Here is a 26,812-nt window from a genome sequence, read left to right on the forward strand (position 1 = left end):
GATCGGGAGGGGCCTCATCCTTCGCCCCCATCTGGGGCAGCTAGGCATGTAACTGGGGGCAGAACTTGGAACCGCGGCCAGGTTACTTTTGCCGCTCCCTCAGCTGACAGGAGGCCCAGCCTCTGCTCCACCATGATGTCTGCACCACGAGGGAGCTTCCCCTTGAAACTACAGGCCTGAAGTGAGTCCTTCCTCCATAAGCTGGAAGGATGTTTTGTTCCAGCAAGGAGAAGGTAACTTCGACAGGTCTGAAGACACACAAAGTGGACAGGACAAACTGAGAAAATCTGTGAGAAAACGACTCATTGACAATGTGGCCTCAGTCATAGCTGCCTCACTGCAGAGGGGGTCACGGGCATTTTCTAAGGGAGAGCAGCTGAAACCGTGATTTAGGAGGATCTATTTTTAAATAAGATGCAGTATATGGTTATAATTAGATCATTTTATGATATTAAAACATTTTGTCCTCATCACCATTCACATAAAAAAGCTATTATTTTATGCATATTTTATGAAAAATATAGATCAGATTAATCAAAGTTAACAGGATGCCCAAAAATAGCACCATACATTTCAGTAGTAATATGAAATGCTGTCTTTTTAAATGACTATGTGCACTGTTCAGTAAAATCTGTACACAGACAAGTACAAAACGGATTGTTAATCATGCTCACGCTCAGCTAAAGTTTCAACACATTCTTCTCACTGGTTTCTCTTCACTCTTAACTTATCTGGGAGGTTAAAAAACCTCCCCTTGAGAGCTGGACCTGAGGAGATAAACGACCCAATGCACTCCACCCCTGCCCCAGCTGAAACCACAGAGGAGCTGGGGAAATGAGCAAGGGTGCTGCTTTCATAGTGAATCTGATATCAGCACAAGGGTGAAGGAGATAGACACTGAGGACATTCAACACCTACCAAACAAGAGATCCAGAGGCTCCTAAGTGCCCATCACTGAAGTAGACTTAAAATGCTCCCAGCATGGCTCAGGGAATCTTGCAGAAGAGGGGACAAAAAGATTGTTAGAGTTACAAGTTGGGACATTTTGCACAGAGACATTGCCTCTCCCTCATAACTAACTGGTGCCCCCATAATGCACGACCCACAACCCCCATGAGGTTGACCTGCATCCCCAACGAGGAGGGCCTCTTCGGAAAATGGGCAGGGAGGAGGGAAAGGATGGTACCAACATGCATTGTTTACATACTAAGTATGTCCATATCTAATAGAAAATGCACAAAAATCTCCCGAGTAATTAGAAGAAACTCCCCTTTTAAACTATGTGCCTGAAATAAATCCTTTCCTCCTGTAAGCTTTAGGTAACAACTTAAAAGCCCTGAGTATTTAAGGTGACATAAGTTCTGAATGAAGCAGGGTTTCGCCTGGTGTGTCTGTGGCTTGTTCCACATGACTCTGTCTAGACAGTTGGCACTGTCAGACCAGCATGAGGGACTGAGCCTTAAAAACACATGGCAGTTGCCTAGTATTTGCTATTGTTTATCCACTGCTGCAGTAATGTCCCCTAGAACCTAGTCCTTATCAAATTGCTAGTATCTCTTGGGCCAGGAATTTGGTAGCAGCTTACCTTCGTGTCTTTGGATCAGCATTTCATGTGATGTGTCAGTGGAAATCGTCAGGAAGGGCTGCCCTGTTCAAAACAGTCTTGGCTCTCGTAGATCGGCTCCTACCATAACCCACTCATGTGGCCTCAGGTTTAGCTGTCAGTCCATGCCCTCTGATGGAAGAAGCTTTAGTCTCCATACATGGACCTCTTCACAGGGCTGTTTGAACTTCCTCTCAACATGATAGGTGGTTTCCCAAGCAAATAACACAGTAGAGATCTCTGGTCACAATGCTTGTCACAGTTCATTGTCAGAAATCACACACCATTACTTCCAACATTTTTTTAAACAGGTGCAAGGTCTCATTCCCACTTAAGCAAGGTGAATTAAACTCTGTTCACTGAAACAGAAATATCGAAGAATTGGTAAACATGCTTTAAAACCATCACATTAACACAAACCCAGGCTAAGAGAGTTTTAACTAATAAGCAGATAGGAGGGGAATGCAGGCAAAAGACAGCATGAATTTCCATTCACTTTCTAATACATTCTCGTGATAAAGTGATATTCTCCCATTTGACAATCACCAGAAAGAAGACAAAAGCGTTCTCAATCCTATTCTAAAAGTGAATAGCCTTAAACTTAGATAATGTTCATAACAGTCACTAGAGCCCTCGGGATACTCCAGAGCATACAGGAGGAGCCAGAAAAAAGTCAGCTTCAGAGAGAAACCCGCTTGGTCCAGGGGCCTTACAACAGACCTATTCCCAAATCCAGTGCCAAAAACTTGCAGTCAACCCTCAAATTCCAGTTGTGCATTGTCCGCACTACCCTTATACTTTATAATTGTTATTTTTCCTAGAAATTCTCTCGGGTGAGATTAACCTTTTATAGGAAACAGAAACTTATAAGAACAAAAATTTGTTTTGAGCCTTAGAATCTTGTTCTAAGGAGAGAATATTGAGAAAATGGTGTGCTCATGGTCAGCATAAGAGTGGAGTTCTTAAATACCTGGATATAATGTAATATTTTTACATTGTGATGTAAAATTTTGGCCTTCATCCCCATTTTGGGGACAAAGAAATCTTCAAACCTTCTCAATTTCCTGAGTCTTGTGGTGATAGGAACACAGTAAGCCCCCTTCAATGACACCTAGCATTCCACTAATGATGACGCTCATGAATCCCCCCAGGTACCTTCAGAATGGACACTGATTGCCAAAGGAAGCAGCCATGTGATTAAGACTGGAGTTCTCAGCCCACCACCATCTCCAGGAACAGCCCACTAGAGATCAAGTTCAATTACCAGTTGACAAAATGAGTTAATCAGTCATGGCTTTGTAATAGATTCTCAGTAAAGACCCCGAATGTTGATTTCTGACTGTGTGGATTGGCCAGCACATGTAGAGGGTGGTGGAGCCCACTTCTGTGCTGGAGAGAGCTGCAGCTAGGACGCTGCTGCACTTTGTCCTGTGAACCTCTTCACCTGGCTATTCACCAGCGTCATTTGTAGTATGTTTAGTAATAAATTATAATATTTTATGTTACATTTAGTAAATAATATTTAACATGTAAGAACATTGTTTTGAAAAAAGAGAATTTGATAATAAAAATAGTTGATAGCCAGGCTTGAACAAAGTAATAATTCTATGTGTGCAAAGTAAAAATTAAAAGAAAAATAAGAAAAAAGATAAAAATAGGATTAATGATTACCTTTCTGCAACATCCAATTATTTGTCAATTTAAAACTATTTATTTTTAAAATTTATTTATTTATAAGAGAAAGAGAGAGGGTTATTTATTAGAGACAGAAAGAGAGAAAGAGAGAGAATGGGTGTGCCAGGGCGTCTAGCTACAGCAAACAAACTCCAGACACATGTGCCACCATGTGCATCTGGCTTACGTGGGACCTGGAGAATTGAACTTGGGTCCTTAGGCTTTTCAAGCAAGTGCCTTAACCACTAAGCCATCTCTACAGCCCTAACACAATTTATTGATCATACACGATAGCATTTAGACATTGAAGGCATGATAATTAATGATTTTTACACAAAAATAAAGGAAGTTTTTTTTGTTGTACAGAGAATTATAAAACCTACTGTATATGTTTGGTTTAGATTTAAAACTTTAACCACACTTACTTAAGGATGTCGTGTTATTGGTTTTCTCTTTTAATTTAAATTTATGTATTTGAGAGTCAGGGAGAGAGAAAGTGAAAGAAAGAGGCAGAAGAGAGGGAGGGAGAGAGAGAATGGACACACCAGGGTCTCCAGCCACTGCAAAGGAACTCCAGATGCATGCAACCCCTTGTGTAGAAGACTTACGTGGGTTCTAGGAACTCGAACTGAGGTCCTTTGACTTTGCAGGCAAATGCTTTAACTGTTAAATGCTTTAACTTTTAACTGTTTAACTCTCCAGCCCATATTATTGTTTTATAAATTTCAATATGGGTGTTAGAAAGATTGCTCAATAGTTTGGGCATTTGCTTGTAATGCCTAAAGTTCTGGGTTTGATTCCTCAGAACCCACATAAAGCCAGATGCCCAGAATGGCACGTGTCTGTAGTTTGTTTGCAGTGACTAGAGGCTCTGGTGAGCCCCTTTTCCATTCTCTCTCTCTCTTTCTGCTTGACAATTAATAAATTAAAAAGAAAAAAAAGTATTTTGTAGTGTGAGTAATGAGTGACATGTGTGGTATTTGTACATATATGTGCAGATACATATGCACTATATCCATGCATGTGAGGATAGGAGTCAGGTGCCCTTTTCTGTTGCTTCCCCCATATTTCTCTGAGATGCTGGCTCTCACTGAATCTACAGCTCTGTGTTTTGGGATCATCTGGCTGTTCAGGGAACCTGAGTGATGATTCTTTGTTTTTTATTTGTTTATTAGCAACAGAGAGGGAGGGAAAGAGAGAGAGTGTGGGAGTGCCAGGGCCTCCAGCCACTGCAAACAAACTTCAGATGTGTGTGCCACCATATACCTCTGCCTTACATGGGACCTGGATATTTGAACCTGGGTTCTAAGGCTTTTCAGGCATGTACCTTAACCACTTAACCATCCCTCCAGCCCATGTGATGATCCTTTATTCATCCCACTCAATCCCAGGGTTATGGGCATGTACCACCAAACTCTGCTTTTACGTGGGTGCTGGAGATCAAACTCAAGTTCTCATGCTTGCCGAGCAAGCTCTCTTACCCAAGGATCCACCTCCCTACTCTCTGCACTACTTAAGATCAAACATATTTTGCCACTGATCAGTGAACACTATAGCTCCATCACTTTCTGGTATATTTTCTTTCAAATTCTAAGGAAGCATTTCTTTGAAAAGTTTTCAAGGCAACGGAAGCAAGCAGTTGTGTAAGACTATTTAAAATCCTGTTCTGTAATTAAGTTTAAACTGATGACTGACAATTTCTGTGTTAGATGTATGTCTGACAGCAAGTATTTACTTCCAGTGTGAGTGTCCTTGGTGACCCACTGATAGCCATTTTCGGAGTGGCGAGTGATTAAGAAATTGTGAAGTGTCAGATGAATATTTTTAGTCAATATGAAGGGCAAATTACCATAATCTGAGTGGACATTTTCAAGTATGATGCAACAGGAACATGTTGCAAAGCAGTGTGTGGCTGACATTTGGGGACTTTGTCTTTAATAGTTAATGACAGTCAGAGTTGGTAATTCACAGTGGTTAAATTGTCTGGCTAGAGAACATTACAGAGCATGCTTTAAAAAAAAGACAGTACCAGAGTATGGGCTATGAAATGGAAAATCTCATATTTGTTAGAAATATTAAAGTGAATACACAAGAGGGCATACTGTATTCCACATACATGTTTAGATGCTGCTCAGCACAGACTCCCAGTATTAGCTTATTAGATGGGCTATGGGAAGGGTGTTTCCTGCCTCTGAGACTTTTGACAGTTGCAGAGTATTCTGAACACTTACTCTGTGATAACCTCTGTGTGGTGAGCTTTTTTGAAGTCTCAGCAAATATACTACCATGAACTTCATTATTACAGAGTGCTGAAACACTCCCACTCATATACAGGGAAAGTCAAAGTCAGCTGCCTACTTCCATTTCTGTTCAGCCGACTGTTACTGTGATGCATTAATAATGTCAGAACCCTATACTTTATTTCGCTGGCATGAGGAGCTGAGTCCCTGAAGTTTAGTAAACTCATCAATCAGCTCTCGAAATGCATTTGTGTTGTCTCAGGAAACTAGGATGATTATTAGTCGCAGTAGTGGGAATATCTATTTTTTTAAACATAGAATAGTTTGAAACTTTATGTTATTATGATAATTACTTTTATTCAGGAATTCCCACTTAAGTATGATTCACATAAATACACAATTTGACTACTTTAATTATATATATATATATATATATATATATATATATATATATATTGTCCAAACTCATTAATTTGAATATTTTTATTTTACAAACCTGGAAAGATTTATAGGACATTTATGTGCCAATCAGAGTTACAACAACAAAATTCCTTGACATTTTAAAATAGGGCTGACATTAAGTTATAAATATACTTCGATTTTGACTTACTCAATAAGCACTGATGATGTCAACTCCTTATAGGACACTATTCTAGGCACTGAGGTCATAAATATGAATACATCACACTTTGTGAGCTCACAGAATTCATGACCTAATGAAGAGACATAAAATGTAAATGCATGGCGTTTCCATCAATCTAAGTATACTGTTGCTTTAGTAGCACTTTCAGTTGCAAGGGACACAGGATCCATTCTGAACAGCTTAAAGGAAAGGGAAGCCAGGATCTTATCATGAACCATCCCAATTTCCAAAACATTTTTTCTTTTTCATCTCAGAAGTGGCAAGATAATTATAGCTCATAGTGATAAATGCAGTGCCTGGGGATAATTCACCCGATCAAGGTAACCATGAGGAGGAAGTGATTCATGGTGTCTGGAGTTGTCCAGAGGACCTGCGATAGCATGATGTGCTATGCGTGGAGAGGAGGAAAGAGGAAGGGAGTGTAACAACCAGACATTCTTGGGGAAGAAAAAGTCATTCAAAGGAGTACTCTCTGGGCATCAGACTCAGTTTACTAAGATGTGTGTAAGTACAAGAGGGAGTGGTACGCATAGAGCAACCCAGGATTTCACAAGGGGGATTAAACACAGCTCAGAGCAGGGGCCTAGCCTCCCACAGCATGCCACAGGTGGGTTTATCCTTTCTGCCAGTGGTTTTCCACATACTTTCTCCATCAGCTTAGGATTCACAATTCACATTTTAATGCAACTGAAGAGAATAGACTAGAAAATGCAGCCTATCGCACTGTCCCAGTTCATAACATTCCATTTCAGTTACAATCCATCACACTGGGTCACCGGGTCATGATTTAAAATATATTTCTGCCTCAAATAAGTGGCAGGCTCTGCTCTAGGTATTGCAAATTGCTAGAATAAAAAATGCGGAGTATCAGACCATGCTTGGTAAAGAGTGTCGACTCTCCCAGTAAAGGCTGTGTGCACAGGATTAGAGGAGGCAGGGCGTCCAGAAGACAGGCAGGCAAGGACGGTTTTGGAGACTGTCTGCGGGACTCTCAGGGCCGTGCTGCGTGGTTCCCTGGAGAGCTTGTCGCCGTCCCAGTTGTGTTTGGCCAGGTGTGGGCTCCTGGTGAACAGTCAGCTGACTAACATTTCCATATCCATCTCATATGTGTGCATGGGCTTGCCAACGAGGGGTGTGGAAAATGTCCAGTAACATGAGACAGATGGCGAGGGCTCTTGGGCAGCTGTCCTCTGAAGGTAATGGCTTCGGGTCACTTTGCTCTGGCACACTGAAATCCCACACTTATACGAAGTGTTCATGTCATTGATAATGGTATTATATATTAGGAATGAGTTGTTGAATATTACCAAATTCAAGATCAATAACAAATGTAGGGTCATCACTATACTTAAAAAAAAAAAATCTTCCAGGATCTCTTAATCTTAGCTGCTGCCGCCTCGTAGTTATTTGAAAATAATCCTGATACTGTCTGAACCAAGCCAAGTTGTTTTACTTTTCCTGGTCTTCTAACCTCACTTTATTCGTTTATTAGGGTCATTTCTTCTGTGGTCATACCCCTAGACCTTTCTGTTATGAACAATTCAAGCACCTGCTTGGATTCTGGGGATGTGTTGATTGTGGATAGTTATTTCCTGTGGTTCTCACACTGGGGGATATTTTCTGGTGGTTGGTCTTGCTGGCCTGGTGGCAGCTCGTGCATTTCAGCTGTGATCGTGGTTGGGACAGGGTTAAGGATGAGCGGTGACACACCCTTCACTGCTGCCTCGTTTCCCCAGAGCTCCGCCGGCCATGGAAGTGCCCGCATCACACTGAACAAAGCGGGACTGTGTGACCCTCGAGAAAACAGTCAGTGGAAGGCCGCCCACCTTCCTCACCGCTAGAATGAGGCTGCTTCCTTGTGCGAGCAATTCCACCCTATTTTTTTTTTTTTTTTTTTAGTAGCCTACAAAGAAACTTTCTTTCTGCCTGCAGATGCAATGCATGTCCTGGAAACATAATAAAGCAGACCTTAAGCGTGTGGACCTAAGCTTACTTCCATCCCCCTCAGTGATCAATCAGTAGTTCATGTGATGAGGCAGAATGGGGCTTTTGACCCTCCTAGGAACGGTGAGCTTCCTGCAGTTCCTGTGTCTCTGAGCAGAGGTGTGAACATACCCCTGTGCAGAACAAATGAGGGAATGCATCACTTGGATTCCAAGAGCTCCTCCCAATTCTGGCAGCACTTTCCATATTTATCTTGGACACCACTGATAGTGTTGCCTGTTTCTCAGTACACACCGTACCCTGTTTCTCAGTACACACCGCGCCCTGTTTCTCAGTACACACCATGCCCTGTTTCTCAGTACACACTGTACCCTGTTTCTCAGGTACACACCGTACCCTGTTTCTCAGTACACACCGTGCCCTGTTTCTCAGTACACACCGCACCCTGTTTCTCAGTACACACCGCGCCCTGTTTCTCAGTACACACCATGCCCTGTTTCTCAGTACACACTGTACCCTGTTTCTCAGTATACACCGTATCCTGTTTCTCAGTACACACCGTGCCCTGTTTCTCAGTACACACCGCACCCTGTTTCTCAGTACACACCATACCCTGTTTCTCAGGTACATACTGTACCCTGTTTCTCAGTACACACCGCACCCTGTTTCTCAGTACACACTGTACTGTTTCTCAGTACATACCATGTCCTGTTTCTCAGGTACACACTGTACCCTGTTTCTCAGTACATACCATGTCCTGTTTCTCAGGTACACTTGGACTTGTCTTCATGCATCTCCTGGCTTTGCCTGCTGGTACTCTTTTGGTCATATGTTCTGAATATGGTTCTGCATTTCTTCTTTGTCTCCTTCCATGGCAGGCTGCATACAAATCTTTCCAGATTCTGTTTGCAAGTGGCTGGATTTAAGTATCACATGGAAGAAGTGTTTTTGATTGATGGATTTTTCTTTAAATCCAAGTACCCAAGGTATACTTCTGTCAGATGTTGACTGAGGCAAAAGTCTTAGACTAGTCTTAGGATTTCTGAAAAACTGTTTTTCGTGAGTCAAAATAAGTCATTCAAGTCCTGTACAGACAACATTCCCAATGCGAAATTCACTTTGCTTATATTCTATGCTCTAGTAAGCAACCATTATTGATGTTACTCTAATAGTTCATACATTCACTTGAGAGATATTAACTGGCTACTTTATGTCAGCTACTGAGCTAAGCCATTTCTCTAGCTCTGAAATTTCTTTTTGTAAAGGAATGGAGCAAGGGCAGATACATTTCTTGCATGTAGAACACATCTGACTGAACATGTTACCACTTCTCCTTTTAGTAATATATTAGGTACAAGTATCAAATTGCACTTTGGATATCCATACTGATTACACAAATGAGTTGTTCAGTATTGCTATTTTTAGCATTAATTTGTATAAATATATACATATAATTTATATAAATTGATAATTTTAGTAGAAACATGTTTGTGCTTATTATTAAAATCTTTTAAATATTGCTTATAGGGTAGAAGATTACAAAATTGAATACATTAAAATATATTTATACAAACAAGAGTGAGCTTTATACCCCTAAGGCACATGACCTCCTCTGCCATAGGCTTTTGATTAGGTTTTCAATACCACACATGTATTCCTTCCCATATAGATGGCCTCTAGTCCAATTAGAGAACAGTTGGTTTCCCCAAGAGCAGATATGCCACTATTGCACCCATTCAATAATTTGGCCTGTCTGGCCAAACTTGAGGCTTCCAGTGTCCACTGTTTTCACCACTGATGACTACTGTCTCTCATAGGGCTGCATACAGTGCAGCTTTTTCCAGCTTTCAGTTGGCTGGTCTACAGGGAATAGATTTTCAGCTGAGCACCAGCTTGATTTTTCAGTGATCTTGCTGCCTACACATGTGAAGTCTTCAACAATAGGGTCTTATCATCTGTTACTACTGGGAAAACAAGAGCCTTGGCAAGAGCCTGTAATTTTTGGAGGCAACAGGGACCTCTCTGGCCAACAACTCACTGGTAGGTATCCCATCCCTGGCACTGAAAATTTTCTAGTAGCAATATATGGCTGTTATCCAAAGAAGTAGGCTTCATATGTCTTACTCAGAATATTTTGAATTTTGATTGACCCTCCCTCCAGCCTTCTCTTATTTAATCTCTTCCCCTGGCCTCACTTAGGCCATTTCACTCCCTGTAATCTGTTTTCCTACTTACATATATATAATGCCATCCCCTAAAGTTCATCCTTCTCCTTCCTCCCTTATAGCCTTTTTTCCAGCTTACTGGCCTCTGCTACCGAATTTTTGGTTCCAGCTCACACACAGGTCTAAACATTTGTAGCTAGGATCCACATATGAGAGAGAGCATGTGATGTTTGCTTTTCTGGGCCTGGGTTTCCTCACTTAGTATAATCCTTTCCAGATCCATGCATTTCCCTGAAAATTTCATAATTTCATTTTCTTTACCACTGAGTAGAACTCCATTGTGGAAATGTACCACATCTTTCTTATCCATTAATCTGTTGAGGGACATCTAGCCTGGTTTCTTTTCCTAGCTATTATGAATAGAGCAGCAATAAACATGGTTGTGAATTGTCTCTAAGGTAGTGAGAAAACTCATTAGGATATATGCCTAGGAGTGCTATAGCTGGATCATAAGGTAGATCATTTTTAGTTGTCTCAAGTGGTCTCAAGAACCTCCACACTAATTTCCACAATGGCTGTACCAGATTATATTTACACATAGTTTAGAAGGGTTCACTTTTTACTCCATCCTCACCAATGTTTATTGTCATTAGTTTTCTTGATGATAGCCATTCTGACAGAAGTGTGATGGAATCTCAAAGTAGCTTTTTTTTTAAACACTTTAAAATTTTTATTTATTTATTTGAGTGCAACAGACAGAAAGAGAAAGAGGGATGGAGGAAGAGAGAGAGAGAGAAAGAATGGGTGAGCCATGGCCTCCCGCCACTGCAAACGTACTCCAGATGTGTATGCCCCTTTGTGCATCTGGCTAACGTGGGTCCTGCGGGCTCAAGCCTTGAACCGGGGTCTGTAGTCTTCATAGGCAAGTGCTTAATCACTAAGCCATCTCTCCAGCCCTCAAAGTAGTTTTAATTTGTATTTCCCTGATGGCTAATGATGTATAATACATTTCGGATGTTTATATGCCATGTGTATTTCTTCTATTGAGAACTCTCTATTTAGTTCCATAGCCCATTTTTTAAATTGGGTTGTTTGATTTCTTATTGTTCTGTTTTTTTTTTTTTTTTTTTAGTTCTTTGTATAGTCTGGATATTAGTCCTCTGTAAACTGTATAGCTAGGAAAGATTTTCTACAATTCTGTAGGTTGTCTCTTTGCTCTATTGACAGTGTTCTTTGCTGTACAAAAGCTTTGTAATTTTGTGAGATGCCAGTGGTTGATTAGTGGTTTTATTTCCTGTGCAAATGGTTATATTCAGAAAGTCATTGCCTATGCCAATATGTTGAAGGGTTTTCCCTACCTTTTCCTCTAGAAATTTCAGAGTTTCAGTACTGATAAGAAGGTCCCTGGCCCATTTGTATTTGATTCTTGTGCCTGAAGAAAGACAATGTTCTAATTTCTTCTTTCAACATATATAGATGTCCAGTTTCCCCAGCACCACTTGTTGAGGAGAGTGTCTTTCCTCCAATGAAAATTTTTGCCATCTTTGTCAAATATCAGGTGGTTATAGTTTACTGGATTAACATCTGGGTCCTCTATTCTATTCCAGTCATCTACATGTCTTTGTATCAGTACCATGCTATTTTTGTTACTATAGCTTTGTAATATAGCTTAAAATCAGATATGGTGATACCACCAGCCTTATTTTTGTTGCTCACAATTGTTTTGGCTATTTGAGGGTTTTTGTACTCCAAAGTGAATTTTAGGATTTTTTTTTTCTATTTCTGTGAAGAATGCCATTGGAATTTTAATGGGGATTATATTTAATGTGTACAGTACTTATGGTAAAATTGACATTTTCACAATATTGGTACTTCCAATCCAAGAACATGTGATGTCTTTTCAATTTCTTAGTGTCTTCTGAAATTTCTTACTTAAGTGTTTTAAAGTTCTCATTGTAGAGATCCTTCAATCCTTGGTTAAGATTATTCCAACATACTTTGTTATTTATTTTTATTTTTAGAGGCAAATATGAATGGGAGAGATAGATTCCCGGATTTCATCCTCTGTGGTTTGTTGTTAGTATATAGGAAGGTTACTGATTCCTGTGTGTTTATTTTGTGTCCTGCCACATTGGTACCTGTTTTTCAGCTCTAAAAGTGTGCTAGTAGACTCTTTAGAGTCTTTTGGGTATAGAATCATATCATCTGCAAATAATGATAATTTGAACTTTTCCTTTCCCATTTTATCCCTTTTATGAGTGTCTCTTGACTTATTGCAATAGCTAAGACTTCCCGTACTATATTACATAAAGTGGGGACAGTGGGCACCCTTGTCTCCTTCCTGAATTTAGTGGAAAGGCTCCATGTTTTTCCCCATTTAGTATTATGTTGGCTGTAGGTTTGTCATATAAAGCCTTTATTATGTTGAGATATGGTCCTTCTATTACAGTCTCTATAATACTTTTACCATGAAGGGATGTTGGATTTTGTTGAATGCTGTTTTTGCATCTATTGAGATGGTCATGTGATTTTTGTTCTTTAGTCCATTTATATAGTGTATTACATTTATTGATTTCTGTATGTTGAACTATTCCTGCATCTCTGGAACAAAGCCTACTTGATGGGGTGAATTATATTTTTAATATATTCTTGTATTCTGTTTGCCAATATTTTGTTGAGAATTTTTGCGTCTATGTTCATAAGGAAAATTTTCTTTTTTTGTTCTGTCTTTGTCTGGTTTTGGTATGAGGGTGATGCTGGCATCATAGGCGGAGTTTGGTAGAATTCCTTCCTTTTCTGTTTTATGGAAAAGTTTGAAAAGCATTGGTGTTAGTTCTTCTCTGAAGGTCTGGTAAAATTCCAGGTGAATCCATCTGGACCTGGACTTTTTTTAGTTGGGAGACTTTTTATAACTGCTTGGTTTTCCATACTTGTAATAGGTCTATTTAATTTGTTTATCTCATCTTGATTTACTTTTGGTAGGTCATATGAATCAAGTAAATCATCCATTTCATTCATATTTTCAAACTTAGAGGCATATATATTCTGAAAGTATGTCCTTATAATTTTCTGAATTTCTTTGGTATCTGTTGTAATGGTGCCTTTTTCATTTCTAATTTTATTAATTTTTGTGTCATTGCTTTCTTATGGTCAGATTTGCTAAAGGTTTATCAATCTTGTTTAGCCTTTCAAAAAACCAACTCTTCATTTCATTGATTCTTTAGATTTTATTTATTTGTTTATTTATTTATTTTGGTTTCTATGTCATTAATTTCTGCCCTAATCTTCATTATTTTTCTCATCTACTGATTTTTGATTTCCCTTATTTTTCATTTTCCAAGGCCTTAAGGTGAAGCAGTAAATTGTTTACTTGTGAACTCTCTAATTTTTTTTTTTTTTTTATTTTCAAGGTAGGGTCTTACTCCAGCCCAGGCTGACCTGGAATTCGCTGTAGAGTCTCAGGGTGGCCTCGAACTCACTGCAATCCTCCTACCTCTGCCTCCCAAGTGCTGGGATTAAAGGCGTGCGCCCCCACGCCCGGCTCTAATTTCTTAATATAGACACTTAGAGCTATAAATTTCCCTCTTAGGACTGCCTTCATTGTGTCCCAAAGGTTTTGGTATCTTGCATTCTCATCATCTGATTCTACGAATTTATTGATTTCCTTTTTTATTTCTTCAATGACCCATTCATCATTCAATAGTGTTTAGTCTCCATGAGTTTGTGTATGCTCTGTAGTTTTTCTTGTTGCTGATTTGTATTTTAATCCCGTTGTGGTCAGATAGAGTACAAGGAATTATTTCAACTTTTCTGTATTTGTTAAGATTTGCTTTGTGTCCTAATATATGATCTATTTTAGAGAATGTTCCATGTGCTGCTGAGAAAGTATATTCTGCAGTATTTGGATACAATGCTCTGAAGATATCTGTTAGGTCTACTTTTCCAAGACATAATTTAATCCAGATGTCTCTCAGTTTATTTTTTGCCAGGATGACCTGTCAATTGAGGAGAGTAAGATATTGAAGTCACCCACTACAATTGTGTTTGGTGTTATCTGTGACTTTAAGTCTAATTGTGTTTGATGCACCCATGTTAGGTGCATATATCTTTAGGATTGTAATGTCCTCCTCTTGGAGTGTTCCTTTAATCAGTATAAACTGACCTTCTTTATCTTTCCTCACTAATGTTGGTTTGAAGTCTATCCTGTGATATATTAGGATAGCAACCCCTGCTTGTTTCCTAGACCCATTTGCTTGAAACACCATTTTACAATTTTGCACTAAGACAGTGTCTATATTTTATTGAGAGATGAATTTCCTGGAGGCAACAGATGGCAGGATCCTGCCTTTTAATCCACTTTGCAAGCCTGTGTCTTTTGGTTGGGGCATTGAGGCCATTCATATTAAGAGTTATTATTAAAAGGTATGTATTTGGGCTGGAGGGATGGCTTAGCAGTTAGGTGCTTGCCTGTGAAGCCTGAGGACCCCGGTTTGAGGCTTGATTCTCCAAGACCCACATTAGCCAGATGCACAAGGGGGCGCACGCGTCTGGAGTTCAATTTCAGTGGCTGGAGGCCCTGGCGTGCCCATTCTCTCTCTCTATCTGCCTCTTTCTCTGTCTCTCTGTTGCTCTCAAATAAGTAAAAATAAACAACAAAAAAAGGTATGTATTTATTTTCTCTATTCTTCTTGTTTTGTAGTGCTTCCTGTTTTCAATTTACTCACTTGTTTTAACTGTTATTTGAGTGTGGTTTAACTTTTGCTATTTCCTCATGTGTGTATTTTGCTTTCTCTTCAATGTGAAGGATTCCTTCAAGTATTTTCTCTAGAGCTGGCTTAGTTGTCATTAATTTCTTAAGCCTTTTTTTGTTGTGGAATATTCTTATTTCTCCATCAATTTGGATAGGTAGCTTTGCAGGATAATGTAGTCTTGGTTGACAGTTGTTATCTTTCAGAACTTTGAATATATCATTCCAAGCCCTTCTGGCTTTTAAAGTTTATGTTGAGCAATCTGCTGTTATTCTGATGGACTTACCTTTGTAGGTGACTTGCTTTTTCTCTAATTGCTTTCAATATATTTTCTTTGGTTTGTGTGTTTAGTAGTTTAATTATAACATGGAAAGTAGAGGTTCTTTCCAGATTTTGTCTGTTGGGTGTTCTAAAAGCTTCCTGTATCCACACTGGCATTTCTCTCCCAATTTGGGAAAATTTTCTGCTATGATTTTGTTGAAAATGCCTACTTAGACTGGATTGAAATTCTTTTCCTTCCACTGTACCCTGAATTCTTATGTGTGATCTTTTCATAGTGTCCCAGATATCTTGCAATTCCTATCCATACCTTCCCTTTGCTTTTCTTTCCCTCTGCTGGTCTATGTTAGGTCTGCCACCTGGTCTTCTAGTATAAATATTCTCTTCTCTCCTTCATCCATTCTACTGAGGAGACTTTACACGAAGTATTTTATTTGACTGACTGTGATTTCATAGGATTTCTGCCTGGGTTGGTTTTCTTCAGTATTTCTATTTTCTTACTCATGTCTTGTAATGACCTCCTTATTTCATTAATCTGGTTTCCTGTGTTCTCTTGGAATTCCTTCAGGAGATTTTTTTATCCTTGAATTCCTTTGTTTTCTTCTTTGATTACTTTGGCTTCTTCTTTGGTTTCTTTGAGTATAGATAAAATCATTTTTTTAAATCTTTGTTAGGCATCTAATCTAAAATGGTCTCATTGGTGGGATTGTATTATCTTGACTCTTTGTGTTTCTTCTATTATAATATTATAGTTTTTGCATTCTGAGTTGACTTGATGCTTGGGTTTTATAATAACCTATGGCACTTTTAGATTTGGAAGTCCAACTGTATGTACCTTCAGAGTCGGTGTCTCATGCCCCGTGTAGCTCTTGAACTCCAATCTAACCCCAGAAGTAAACCTAGGTGTTGAGTGTGCCTACTAGTCAAGTATTATAGTGGGCTGTGTGGAACAATTTACTGGCAAATTCTAAAATCCAACTGAGCAATGTACACATTCAATAAAATCCAGCACAGAGTATGCAAGTGTGGGGATAGAAATAAATAGATAACCCTATAAAGCCACATACACACTTTATCCTGTCAGCTGGGAGGTAGAGAATTCTGTTCTGAATTGGGTTCCAGGTCATCCTGGATCTGAATCAGACCCTGCTCTCAATAATGACAGAAGCAAAAGTCAAAGGCCGTATGAATCTGAAAGCATCAACAGCAACAATAGTCAGCCCCCAAATATAGCTTAATTGAGAATGGTAAATCCAGCCAAGAATATGTAAGCCATAGCCTGCCCTGACATGGAAAGAGAGGTTAGCACTTCCAGTGCAGGTCTGTGTTCCTGCTTGTTCGTCAGTCGGCCTCAATACCTTTTGGCTTCACATCTCACCAATGCTGAGTGCCTACCCCGATCCTCCGTGTTGTGCTGTGGAGCTGATGCTCTGATCAGCCGTGCTGGGTGCCCTGCCACCGGGGCAGAATGTGTTCTCTGGAGGTTCTGGAGGCTGGGGGAAGGGAGAGTGCAGGAAGCCTGGAGTTGTACTGGAACTGCCCAGCTGCTCCCACCTGTATCTCTTTCGTCATCTCCGCAGGTTCCTTGAGCCTGCAAGGACGCTGACAAGGGTGGAACACGGCCTGGCTTGGTCTCTGCTCCTCGGCGCAGCGCTGGGCAGGTGTGCGGATCATGTTGATAGCGCGGATGGGGGCCCGCAAGCGCCTCAGTGGGACTCTGGCTGTTTTCTTCCTTTTTGGTGTATTTTGTTCTCTCCTGCTTCTCCGCTTTGTATAATAAACACCTGTACAACTTCACTTTTCAGAAGAAGAGTGCATTTTGCTGTGGTTTTGTTTAAATCCCTCTCTAGGCTGGTTTGTCATGGCTTCTATCCTGCCATCTTACCTGGAAGTCTTGATAATGTTTTTTTAATTTATTTTTATTTATTTATTTTGGGGGCATTGAGGTAGGGTTTCACTCTAGACCAGGCTGACCTAGAATTCACTATGTAGTCTCAGGGTGGCCTTGAACTCATGGCAATCTGCCTACCTCTGCCTCCCAACTACTGGGATTAAAGGTATGTGACACCATTCCTGGCTATTAATAATTTCTTAATCACTCTCTCTCTCACACACACACATTCTCTCTCTCTGTCTCTCTCGCTCTCTCTTACACACACACATATACACACATACATATGGTGCATATTGGTTATATTCACCCTGCCATTACCCTTTAATTTCCACATTTCTTCTGAAACCTTTTCTTCCCAACTAATCCCTTTTCCACTTCTTTATCTTTTTTGTGACCCACTGAGTTTAAGTATGATTGCTTGTGTGAGCACAAGTAAGTTACCATTGGCCATAGCAGTGAAGACTGTGGCACCCACTTACCCAGCTATCATTATCTTCCAGTAGATGTTCTGTTGGGAATAAGGTTTCATGAGCCCCCGTCTTCCTTTCCCCTCCTTTTTACTCCCCTCCCCTCCCCTATTCTATCCTATCCTATCCTTCCCTGTCTGTCCCTGCCCTATGCTATCCTATCCTGACCCTATCCAATCCTGTCCTGTCCCATCCCGTCCCGTCCCGTCCCGTCCCGTCCCGTCCCGTCCCGTCCCGTCCCGTCCCGTCCCGTCCCATCCCATCCCATCCTATCCTATCCTATCCTATAAAAATTGTCAGGTTCTGTCTCATGCAGGAAACTCCTGTTGATCATGAGTGTAGCATCCATGTTATGTCCATAAGATGGAATTTCACGACACCCCTCCCCATACTGTGTCTCTTACATTGTTCCTCCCCTCAGCCTGAAAGAATACTTTTTATTGATATAATAAATTATCCATGAGATGTTACTGAGCAATACATTTTATTTTTAAAATATTTCATTATTTCTCCATTTGTCTTTCTGTAGACTAAATTATATTACAAATAAATTCACAATTCCTTGACAAAGGATATAGCTATATATATGGGATGGTAGAATTGCTGGTGGGTGTTTTCCTTTATTTCAAATTTTGTTTTCCTAGGCTTTCCAGATTTCCTGGGTTTAGCCTCGATTAAACACTTAATTTCCAGTGGATTATCTCTGATTAAGACTAAAGTACTTGGCCATATTAGCACAAAATCTAGTCTTAAAACTTTTTATACTCACCCTGAGACAATCCAGAGCTTGGTTCCCGCAGGTCTTTTCTACTTTCCTTTATCCCTTATTTATGATTCAATCTAAGGAGGCTGGGAGTGGGAGTTGGCTGTTTCTGCTATTCCAGCGTAGTGGTGGCCAACGTTTGAATTAAAACTGGATGTGACAAACCATGAATCATGGCAATTACTGTAAGTCATTTGTACTCGGGCATGGGAGGTGTGAGAAGTAAATGCTGTTCTGCATGGTAAAGTAAACCCTGAAGACTTGGCTTCTCTGCTTGTTACTGCCGTAACACACTGATAGGAGGAAGTGGATAAACAGCCCTTGACTTCGCTTATGCTTTTGGGTCAGATTTGTCAAGTGCCTAAGGCTAGGCTTGACTCAGTGCCTATTAAGCCCTATATTTTATTATGACAGGCCACTTCCATGCTTTTAGGTATCATATTTTATAAAATTTAATTGGTAGGGAGAAACCTGGGAAGCAATACAAGTTATATAGTATAGGCCAACATCAACAGATATGAAATGGGGAAGGACAAGGTGGAAAACACAAGTTCCTGATGTTCTTCTGCTATTCAGTATACTTTGAGACCTTAGATAACCTGTCAGAAAATATATTGGAAGTAAAATTCACCAATACCCTGCATTAACACGAATCAAGTAAAGTTTAGAAAATGTAACATCTAGAATAATAATGATTTAAATATACAAGGCTCCAACTTGCATACTGCAATATTCAGAGGAAAGTGCTTCTAAGCCATCTCCTTGCAAAGTTAAGGTCTAAGTTGGGGCTCTCAGGGACCCCTGGTGACTGGGCAAAGCTTCTAGTTCTTTTCTTCTCACTTTGATCCCTGTCTCCTCCCATTTCTCAAACCTCCCTTAGGTACATGGTCATGGCTGTCCTGTACTCTCTAAGGTCCACTGTTGATCTACATGCTTACGTCCTACATAATCATGGCTGTTGTTTAAATAAGAAATCCACATATGGCAGTATATCATTTGCTTTCTTTTTTAATGCGGTGCTTCTTTAAACTTCAACAAAAAGCAAACAGAATATATGCAACATGAAGCAATGCCCGATTCACTTTTCTTGTTCCAATAAGAAATGTCAGCTGAGGAGGCGTTCAGGACTGCTCACAAGCTGTCACTCAGCACTGGGCACTGGCTGTGCCCAGGTTTCTGTCAGCAAAGTCACCCTCCCCGTTGCTTAACTAGTGCCACCCGAGCACAGGGTGCTATGTCAGGGTTCAGCTGAGAAGCAAACCTTTGGCTGTCTCACTGGGAAGTGGCCCCCTAAGAACACAGCACCGCAGACGCTGCCACTGTGGAACTCGGGGGTCTGCACAGAGGCACGGGCAGTGAATCCCATCTTTGTTGCTAAACATCTTAAACTCTGACACTGTGATCTTTCCTGGCAGACCTGGTCTTTACAGTGTTGAATTGCTGCTACTCTTTTATTTACAATGTAATGACCCCAGCATAGTACCGAACATCTCCCCACACGAAGCTTGCATTTGATCAGCACATAAGCCAGCTGTGTGACTTTCTAGAATCTTAAAGGATAGACATTGTAAGTCAAAACTACATCCCTACCCTATGACAGCTGAGGTTCCCGTGTGCAGGAGAGAGAAGAAATGGCATGCCTGACTGAACTGAGAACACCGCTGGCTCCCGGGCCCCCCTTCCCAGACACCTGCTCCCACAACGTAGGCACGTCCTGTTGTGCCTGGTCACCTGTGCAGGCCAGCAGGGCTCCAGGGTGTTACTTCCTGCGGAAGGCCGCCCTCTTGAACTTGCTGTGGTGGTCTCCAGCTCTGCTCCGAGAAGGGGTTCACCACACTTGAGCGGCTCGTCCTGCTCATTGACCAGCCAGATGTTGTGGTGGAGCCCACCTAGAGAGGACTGCCCCACTGCCAATGTTTCCTTTCATGCTGACCACCAGAAAATGGTGTCATTCCCTAAACTTTGGATTCTGTCTGCTGGGGCCAGCGGGGTCTGTGAGGACTGTGGCATAGCGTTTCCCTGGCTAAAGGATATCCCAGGAATTCTGTTGGGTCTGGTCTTAAGCTGGGTGGGTATCAGCACTGCCCAGCTCATCCCCCTCCTCCCGTGTCATAGGTGACCCGCAGCAGGTGCCAGGGTCTGATCTTCCACTTCCTGCAGGCTCCAGGGCCTGGACCACTTGCTGGGGCTGCCAGGGAACGGGGTGTGGTAGGAAGGGCAGCTGGCAGGGGAGAAGCCACACGCCCATCTGCCTCGTTTATTTATTTGTGTTCTTGTCGTTGCTGTGAAGAAATACCGACAAGAAGCAACTTAGGGGAGGAGTTTGTTTCGGCTGTGGTTTCAGATGGCAGAGGGCAGCATGGTGGGAAGGGCAGGAGCTCATGAGACGCTGGCGGGCCGCACTGCAGCACGGCAAGGACGGGGAGATGTGCAGGGAGGCGGGCTGTCGCCCCTTCAGCCCATCCCCAGTGACACGCTTCCCTCAGCAAGGCTCTGCTTCTAGAGGTTCTGCAACCTGCCTTGAAGAGCGCTACCCTACCCGCTGGAGCAAGCATTCAAGTGCACGAGCTGAGCTGACCTGGGTAGCATTTTACAGTCAAAGCACCGCAGCAAGCAATGTAAATGCAGAAATGCTCCTCACTGTCGTCTCACATCCTGTCCTGTGGCCTGCCTTCCCCTCAGCTACCTGGACATTTCAGCTGTCGTTCATTTGTCTGCATCAAGCTTAAGCTGATCTTTACTATTTGCTTAAACTCTTTTTCTTTGTTGTTATTCCCTGAAACTTGCTCATATATCTCTGTTTGTAGAAGATTTATTTATTTTTTCCAGGGCTAGTCAGATCCCCAGGTGATTTCATAAGTAATTTACTTCAAAAGCTAAAAACAAAAGTTGACTGGAATGTTGAATGATACATTTCTATTAGGTCTTTTAGGCAAAGCAGTGAAAGTGGGCTTTCTTTGCGTGGTGTGTCCTGTATTGTCAGCTGCATCCAACTCATAGCCGCAGGAAGGGGTACGATGGAAATCTTGTCGTAGAGTGTAAATGCTGGGACACTCAAGTTCAGTGTGTTAGCAAATATCTTTTAACGTGCACATGGCGCGGTTTGCCAGAGGGACATGTATTGCGGCTGTTGTAGGGGTGTTAAAGAACTTGCATTTGCTCCGGGCCTCTATGGAGATGGTGAGAGATGCTGTTCTTTGGGCCACCTGCTGCTCCGTGTGCCGCTGGTCATTGCTGGAAGGTGCATGCCGCTGACCGCTGAGTCCTTTTCTTAGCCCCTGCAGCGTGCTGTGAACAATCCCATTGCGTATCACAGTTCTTCTCCGGCAGACTCAGTGTTGGGAAGGGTCTGTTTCTTGGTTTTAGATGAATGCTCTTACTGGGACCTCACGCAGCAGAAAGAGAAGTCCACCTATAGATTTTTTTTTTTTTTTATATCGAGAGCTCTGCCTCCGTGACATAATCACCTCCCAGCACTCCATCTCCTAATGCCATTACCTCGTGGTGACCAGATTAGTACACACGTGGCTATGTCAGTACTGTGAGACTGTGACAAGCACCCTAGTTCACCTCCCCAGGGCCGCCCCTGAGTGTCATGACCTTAAGGAATAAAATCTGGTCCCTGGATCTGAGCAAGTAGGACAAGCGCAGTGCGGCAAAATAACATTTGAGAATCATGATTTCCCCTGAACCTATGTGATAGTTTGTGAATAGGGGCTAATGTGATTTGAATTTCTGCTTTCTTTCATGAATATCTCAGACAAAATAAAGTGGCAACTAGGCTTTGCTGGTTTTGAGTAGTTTTTGTTTACTGTCTGTTGGAGTGAAAACTCAATAAATTTTTGTGGGATGGACTAGTTGTTCACTGTTTTCATAATACTGACCAGATTTCTTGTTAGTTCAGGTATCTCTATAATTACTGATAATAACTGATCATGTGTGTGTGTTTTAAATGAGGATATCTAGTAGATTTTTTGTTTGTTTGTTTGTTTTTCGAGGTAGGGTCTCACTCTAGCCCAGGCTGACCTGGAATTCACTATGGAGTCTCAGGGTAGCCTTGAACTCATGGCAATCCTCCTACCTCTGCCTCCTGAGTGCTGGGATTAAAGGCGTGCGCCACCATGCCCGGCTTTAGTAGATTTTTTAAATCTGGAAATATACTAATAGACAAGAATAATAAATTTATTTAAGACATAAAATTTGTAGTTGAGCTAGATTCTTAGACTCAGTATATTTCTATCCTCTTACTTACCATCTTTCCTTATACCTTACCATCTCTCTCCACTTATCTCAATGAAAACACCAAGTGCTGAGTGTGTGCGCTATCATGAATTCGGTAGGGGTTGAATCAAGACAACAAGATTGTGTTTACTATGCTTATATCCCATATTGCCCCACAACTTGTGACTTACCTTTTACAACTGTACCTCTGCAGAGGTGTCTGATGCTTACCTGCTTGTAGTGACTTGTCATGCCCTGGCCGTCCTGAGCTTGTCATCTTGCATTTCAGGAGCTATGCCTGTTCCAGAGCAGCCTCCGTCAGCCTCCGAGCAGAGCAGCTCCCTGAATCCAGGCTTAAACCCCTCCAATGGCGACGGCTCGGAGGCAGAAACCACCTCCGCCATCCTGGCCTCCGTCAAAGAACAGGTAGAAACATTCTGTTTGTCCAATATGCTAATGAAGCTATGCAAAACTGTCTCCTCACGAACATGGATGATCACATTGTGTTGCAGGAGAACTGTCACATTAGCATTCATTACAAAAGTAACATTGAAATATGGTTGCAAGTGTTCTGGATTCATGCTGGTGTTGGTGACTTAGGCAGTTTTCCACGTAAACATAAAATTCTTTGATATAGGTGTTTTGCCAGATGTGTTGAACCTGACAGTCAGTAATGTTGAAGACTCAAGTCAATCGTCAACATCTATCCAGGAGGTTAAAAACTAGTATGTATTGCTATCAGTTGAATATCTTATTAGCTAAAAAAATTAGTATTCCCAGGGTTTCTTTCTGGTTGTATGTTAATTTCTTTGGGAAACTGGATATACCTAATATACTGAAAATCATGTGCAAGCATAAATATTTGAGAGTTTAAAGAAAATTGATAGAATTTATGTTATCAAGCATTAATGGCAATACAGGAAATATCTTTGAACTTTCCACATTGATGTAATCAAAGTCTGATTACTTTCTCTAAGATTATTTCTTTATAAAATGATAAGTAAGCAAAATGCAGGTGTGAGGTATACAAGAAACTATTTCCTAAAAATCACGATCAATTCTTTTATTTCCTTCTGAGAATATGCTTGAAAATAAAGCAGGATTCATAAAATTGTAAAGGTTTGTTAACTGACTTGCACATTTTGTTCTCATTTAGGGGATAGTGTAGTATAATTTGAAGTATGTGTTAATCTATAAATAATTAAAATTGAATAATTAACGTTCCTTTCTATGCTATGATTTCTGTATGTTAGGAACCTTCAAACTTTTATCCAGTTATTTTAACTTTTTTTTTTGTTCATTTATTTATTTGAGAGCAACAGACATAGAGAGAAAGACAGATAGAGGGAGAGAGAGAGAATGGGTGCGCCAGGGCCTCCAGCCACTGAAAATGAACTCCAGATGCGTGCGCCCCCTTGTGCATCTGGCTAACGTGGGACCTGGGGAACCGAGCCTCGAACCGGGGTCCTTAGGCTTCACAGGCAAGTGCTTAACCACTAAGCCATCTCTCCAGCCCTCAGTTATTTTAACTTTTATCATAAATTGCTAAGGATTGTTATGATACAGAAAGTTAGAACTGATTCCTGCAGTTAGCCTTCCTCACTCTACACACCTCGCACCGGCCCACTGAGAGCCTTTGTGACCCTCGGCTTCTGCACTTCTCCCTGCTGTGTTTCGGTTATTTTACTGAGTGGTGTTGAACTAGCAACCGCAGGAGGAAAAGTGGCACACCTAATTCCAGGGCCACTGCATGGTGGTATTAAAGTAGTGCCCGTATTGAAAAAGAAGGGGTAAAGAAGACTGTGTTTAATAGGGAAGGAATATTAGGCAAATCTAGGAAACCACCTATATGTTCAAATTATCAATAGAACCAAAAGAAGATATCACCGACTAAAGCGATTAATAATGCTGTCAGTCAAAAAATGCCCCCATTCTCTTCCTTTCAGGAAATGGGCAGCTAAGTATGAAATGCCAGATAAACACATTGGTTAGTCTAGTGTGGGAAGAGTCGGTAGGCAGGAAATTGGGCTGACAGTCAGTCTATACTATTTGATATTTGACAACCAAAAATCTACCACAGGTGTTTTTATTTTTATTTTAAAGGAATAGTGAAAATGGGGTGCAGAAAAGGTTTTGTGCCATTCACTATTCTCCTGACACTGCCCTGTTAGATTGAGCTATGCCCAGCTCTTATTCTGATGTGATCTGCAAGTCCTGCTAGACCACTAACCTTAATGCACTGACAACCTATAAAAAAAAAGGTAAAAATTTAGCAAGAAACTGGTGAGACCTGTTAGCAAACAGCTCTGTCACTTCGTCAGAGAATTTAATGGCACTCAGAATGAATGAAAAGAAAGTTATGGCTCCGTGTTGAAACATCAAGTCATCGCCAAGCTGCCCTTTCTCAAGCTGACATGCAGAATGTAAGCAATTGTAATCAGTGGTGTGTGGCTACTTGTTTATTTCTTTGGCAAATTGGGTCAAACTACTATTTTAAAGCTCCTATAGAAGCATAAATATTTGTGTATTCAAAGAAAATGGATATACTTTATCTTAGCACAGTACCACACCCAAATTGCTAAAAAAATTGAATGATCTTTGAAGAAGGAAAGGCTTAGGACAGACTCAGACATGAGTAGGCTCTCATTCCTCTGAAGTTCACATGTCAGCTTAGGACCAAGCAGTGGTTTAGGTTGAGGTGGCATCAGCATAACTAGGACAAGACCTGAAAGAAAATTAGCTATTAACTTCTAACCCAAACTGAAGTAAATTTCTTGAGGATAGCAGTGTAACAGTCAATAGGAGACTGTAATCATAGTTTTAGAAACACATGGAAATCACTGGCAATCATATAACACACAGTACAGAGGAAGACTTTAAGTGATGCACAAAACTATTTTTGGTGCTTTTGGCAATGTGCATACTAACAATACTAGAAAGGTAAATAAGTATTAAAAAGTGAAAAACATGAGCCAAGAGAAGATACATGCCACAGGCATATCAAAGTGTTGATAAAGTTAATGTAATGTGTCCTCATGACAAGAAAAACAGACTAGAGAAGTATGCAGGATGAGCAGGAAGCTCAAAAGAGGAAAATGGAAAGAAAAGTGAGTATATGGAAGTACTTTACCCTTGAACACATTCATGTAAATATTAAATTTTAACTGGAAGTAAGATTTCATTTAAATCGACCAAGAGTACTGTTAAAAATAATATAAATCACATTAATATTCTAGCTAAAATTGATTGTTTAGGAAATCTACATTCTTTTCTGTTCCTAGTCAGAATGTGAATAGCTGTATTTGGGGGGGAAGCGCAAAGTGACATGTTTCTGTGACTTGCATTTAGAAAGCCCCATACTAGCCCTCTTTAATTCAGCCATGCTTAGATGTATGTCCCATGGAAACTAGTGACCTAAAACATAAGAATTTATGTATATGGGCATTTGCTGAAACATTTATTTGGGGGTTGCTAAATCCTGGAAGAATACTGCTTGACAAAGAGTTGAAAAATGCTAAATACTTTCTATAAAACGTACATAGTTGCTAATAAATATGAGTTGGGTCTATATGTTTATCATTTGAAAGAAATCATGTGAATTATAGAACGGAAATGACAGAGGATGATACTCTGTGCTTTAAAAACAGAGGAGTTAATTGAGATTTAAATGTGCATATATTTATGAACTTCTCAAGAAGTCATAAGAAGAAATAAAATATTAACACTCATGATAATATGTGTTAATATGAATGGATGTATTTAAGATGGGATAGTTGCAGCCGTTTGGAATGTCTAAAAGGAATCAGGGGTGGGAGAAAAGAAGTGGCAGGTGGAATGTTCCTCAGCTTTGGCCAGGGGATTCTCCTTCAGGTGAAACCGTGATGTTTTAATGTTGAGAGTGTGGGTGAAGCACATAAGTCAAAACTTCATTACTATAAAGGTGGCTCAAAATTCTTTTGTAAAAAATTTTTACATTGCTAAGAACTAACACAGAACTCACACATGCTAGGCAAGTCCTATCTCATTGAGCTATGTGCATAGACCTCAAAAGTCTTGCTTAGAATTGAATAAACCCTGGGACTCTTTTGTCTAAATAATGAAAACATTCATTATTCATTCGGTTTGATAGCAAAGCTTGGATTTTATTGTGGCTCGTGAATGAGGTGCGTAA

The 26,812-nt window shown here is 40.7% G+C and overlaps 1 protein-coding gene and 1 pseudogene across 4 annotated transcripts in view; one reads left to right on the top strand and one right to left on the bottom strand.

Annotated features, from left to right (window-relative positions):
• Positions 1–26,812, top strand: part of Ctnnd2 (catenin delta 2) — a 954,874-nt gene that overhangs the window by 153,255 nt on the left and 774,807 nt on the right. For all 4 annotated transcript variants that reach the window (XM_045132307.1, XM_045132308.1, XM_012947488.2 and 1 more), the window contains exon 2: positions 22,931–23,067. In XM_045132307.1, coding sequence (XP_044988242.1) covers positions 22,931–23,067 — 137 coding nt within the window. The remainder of the gene's footprint in view (positions 1–22,930; positions 23,068–26,812) is intronic.
• LOC123454179 lies at positions 20,012–22,918 on the bottom strand (annotated as a pseudogene).

This window comes from Jaculus jaculus, chromosome 13, assembly GCF_020740685.1.
Source record: "Jaculus jaculus isolate mJacJac1 chromosome 13, mJacJac1.mat.Y.cur, whole genome shotgun sequence".
Taxonomy (NCBI): domain Eukaryota; kingdom Metazoa; phylum Chordata; class Mammalia; order Rodentia; family Dipodidae; genus Jaculus; species Jaculus jaculus.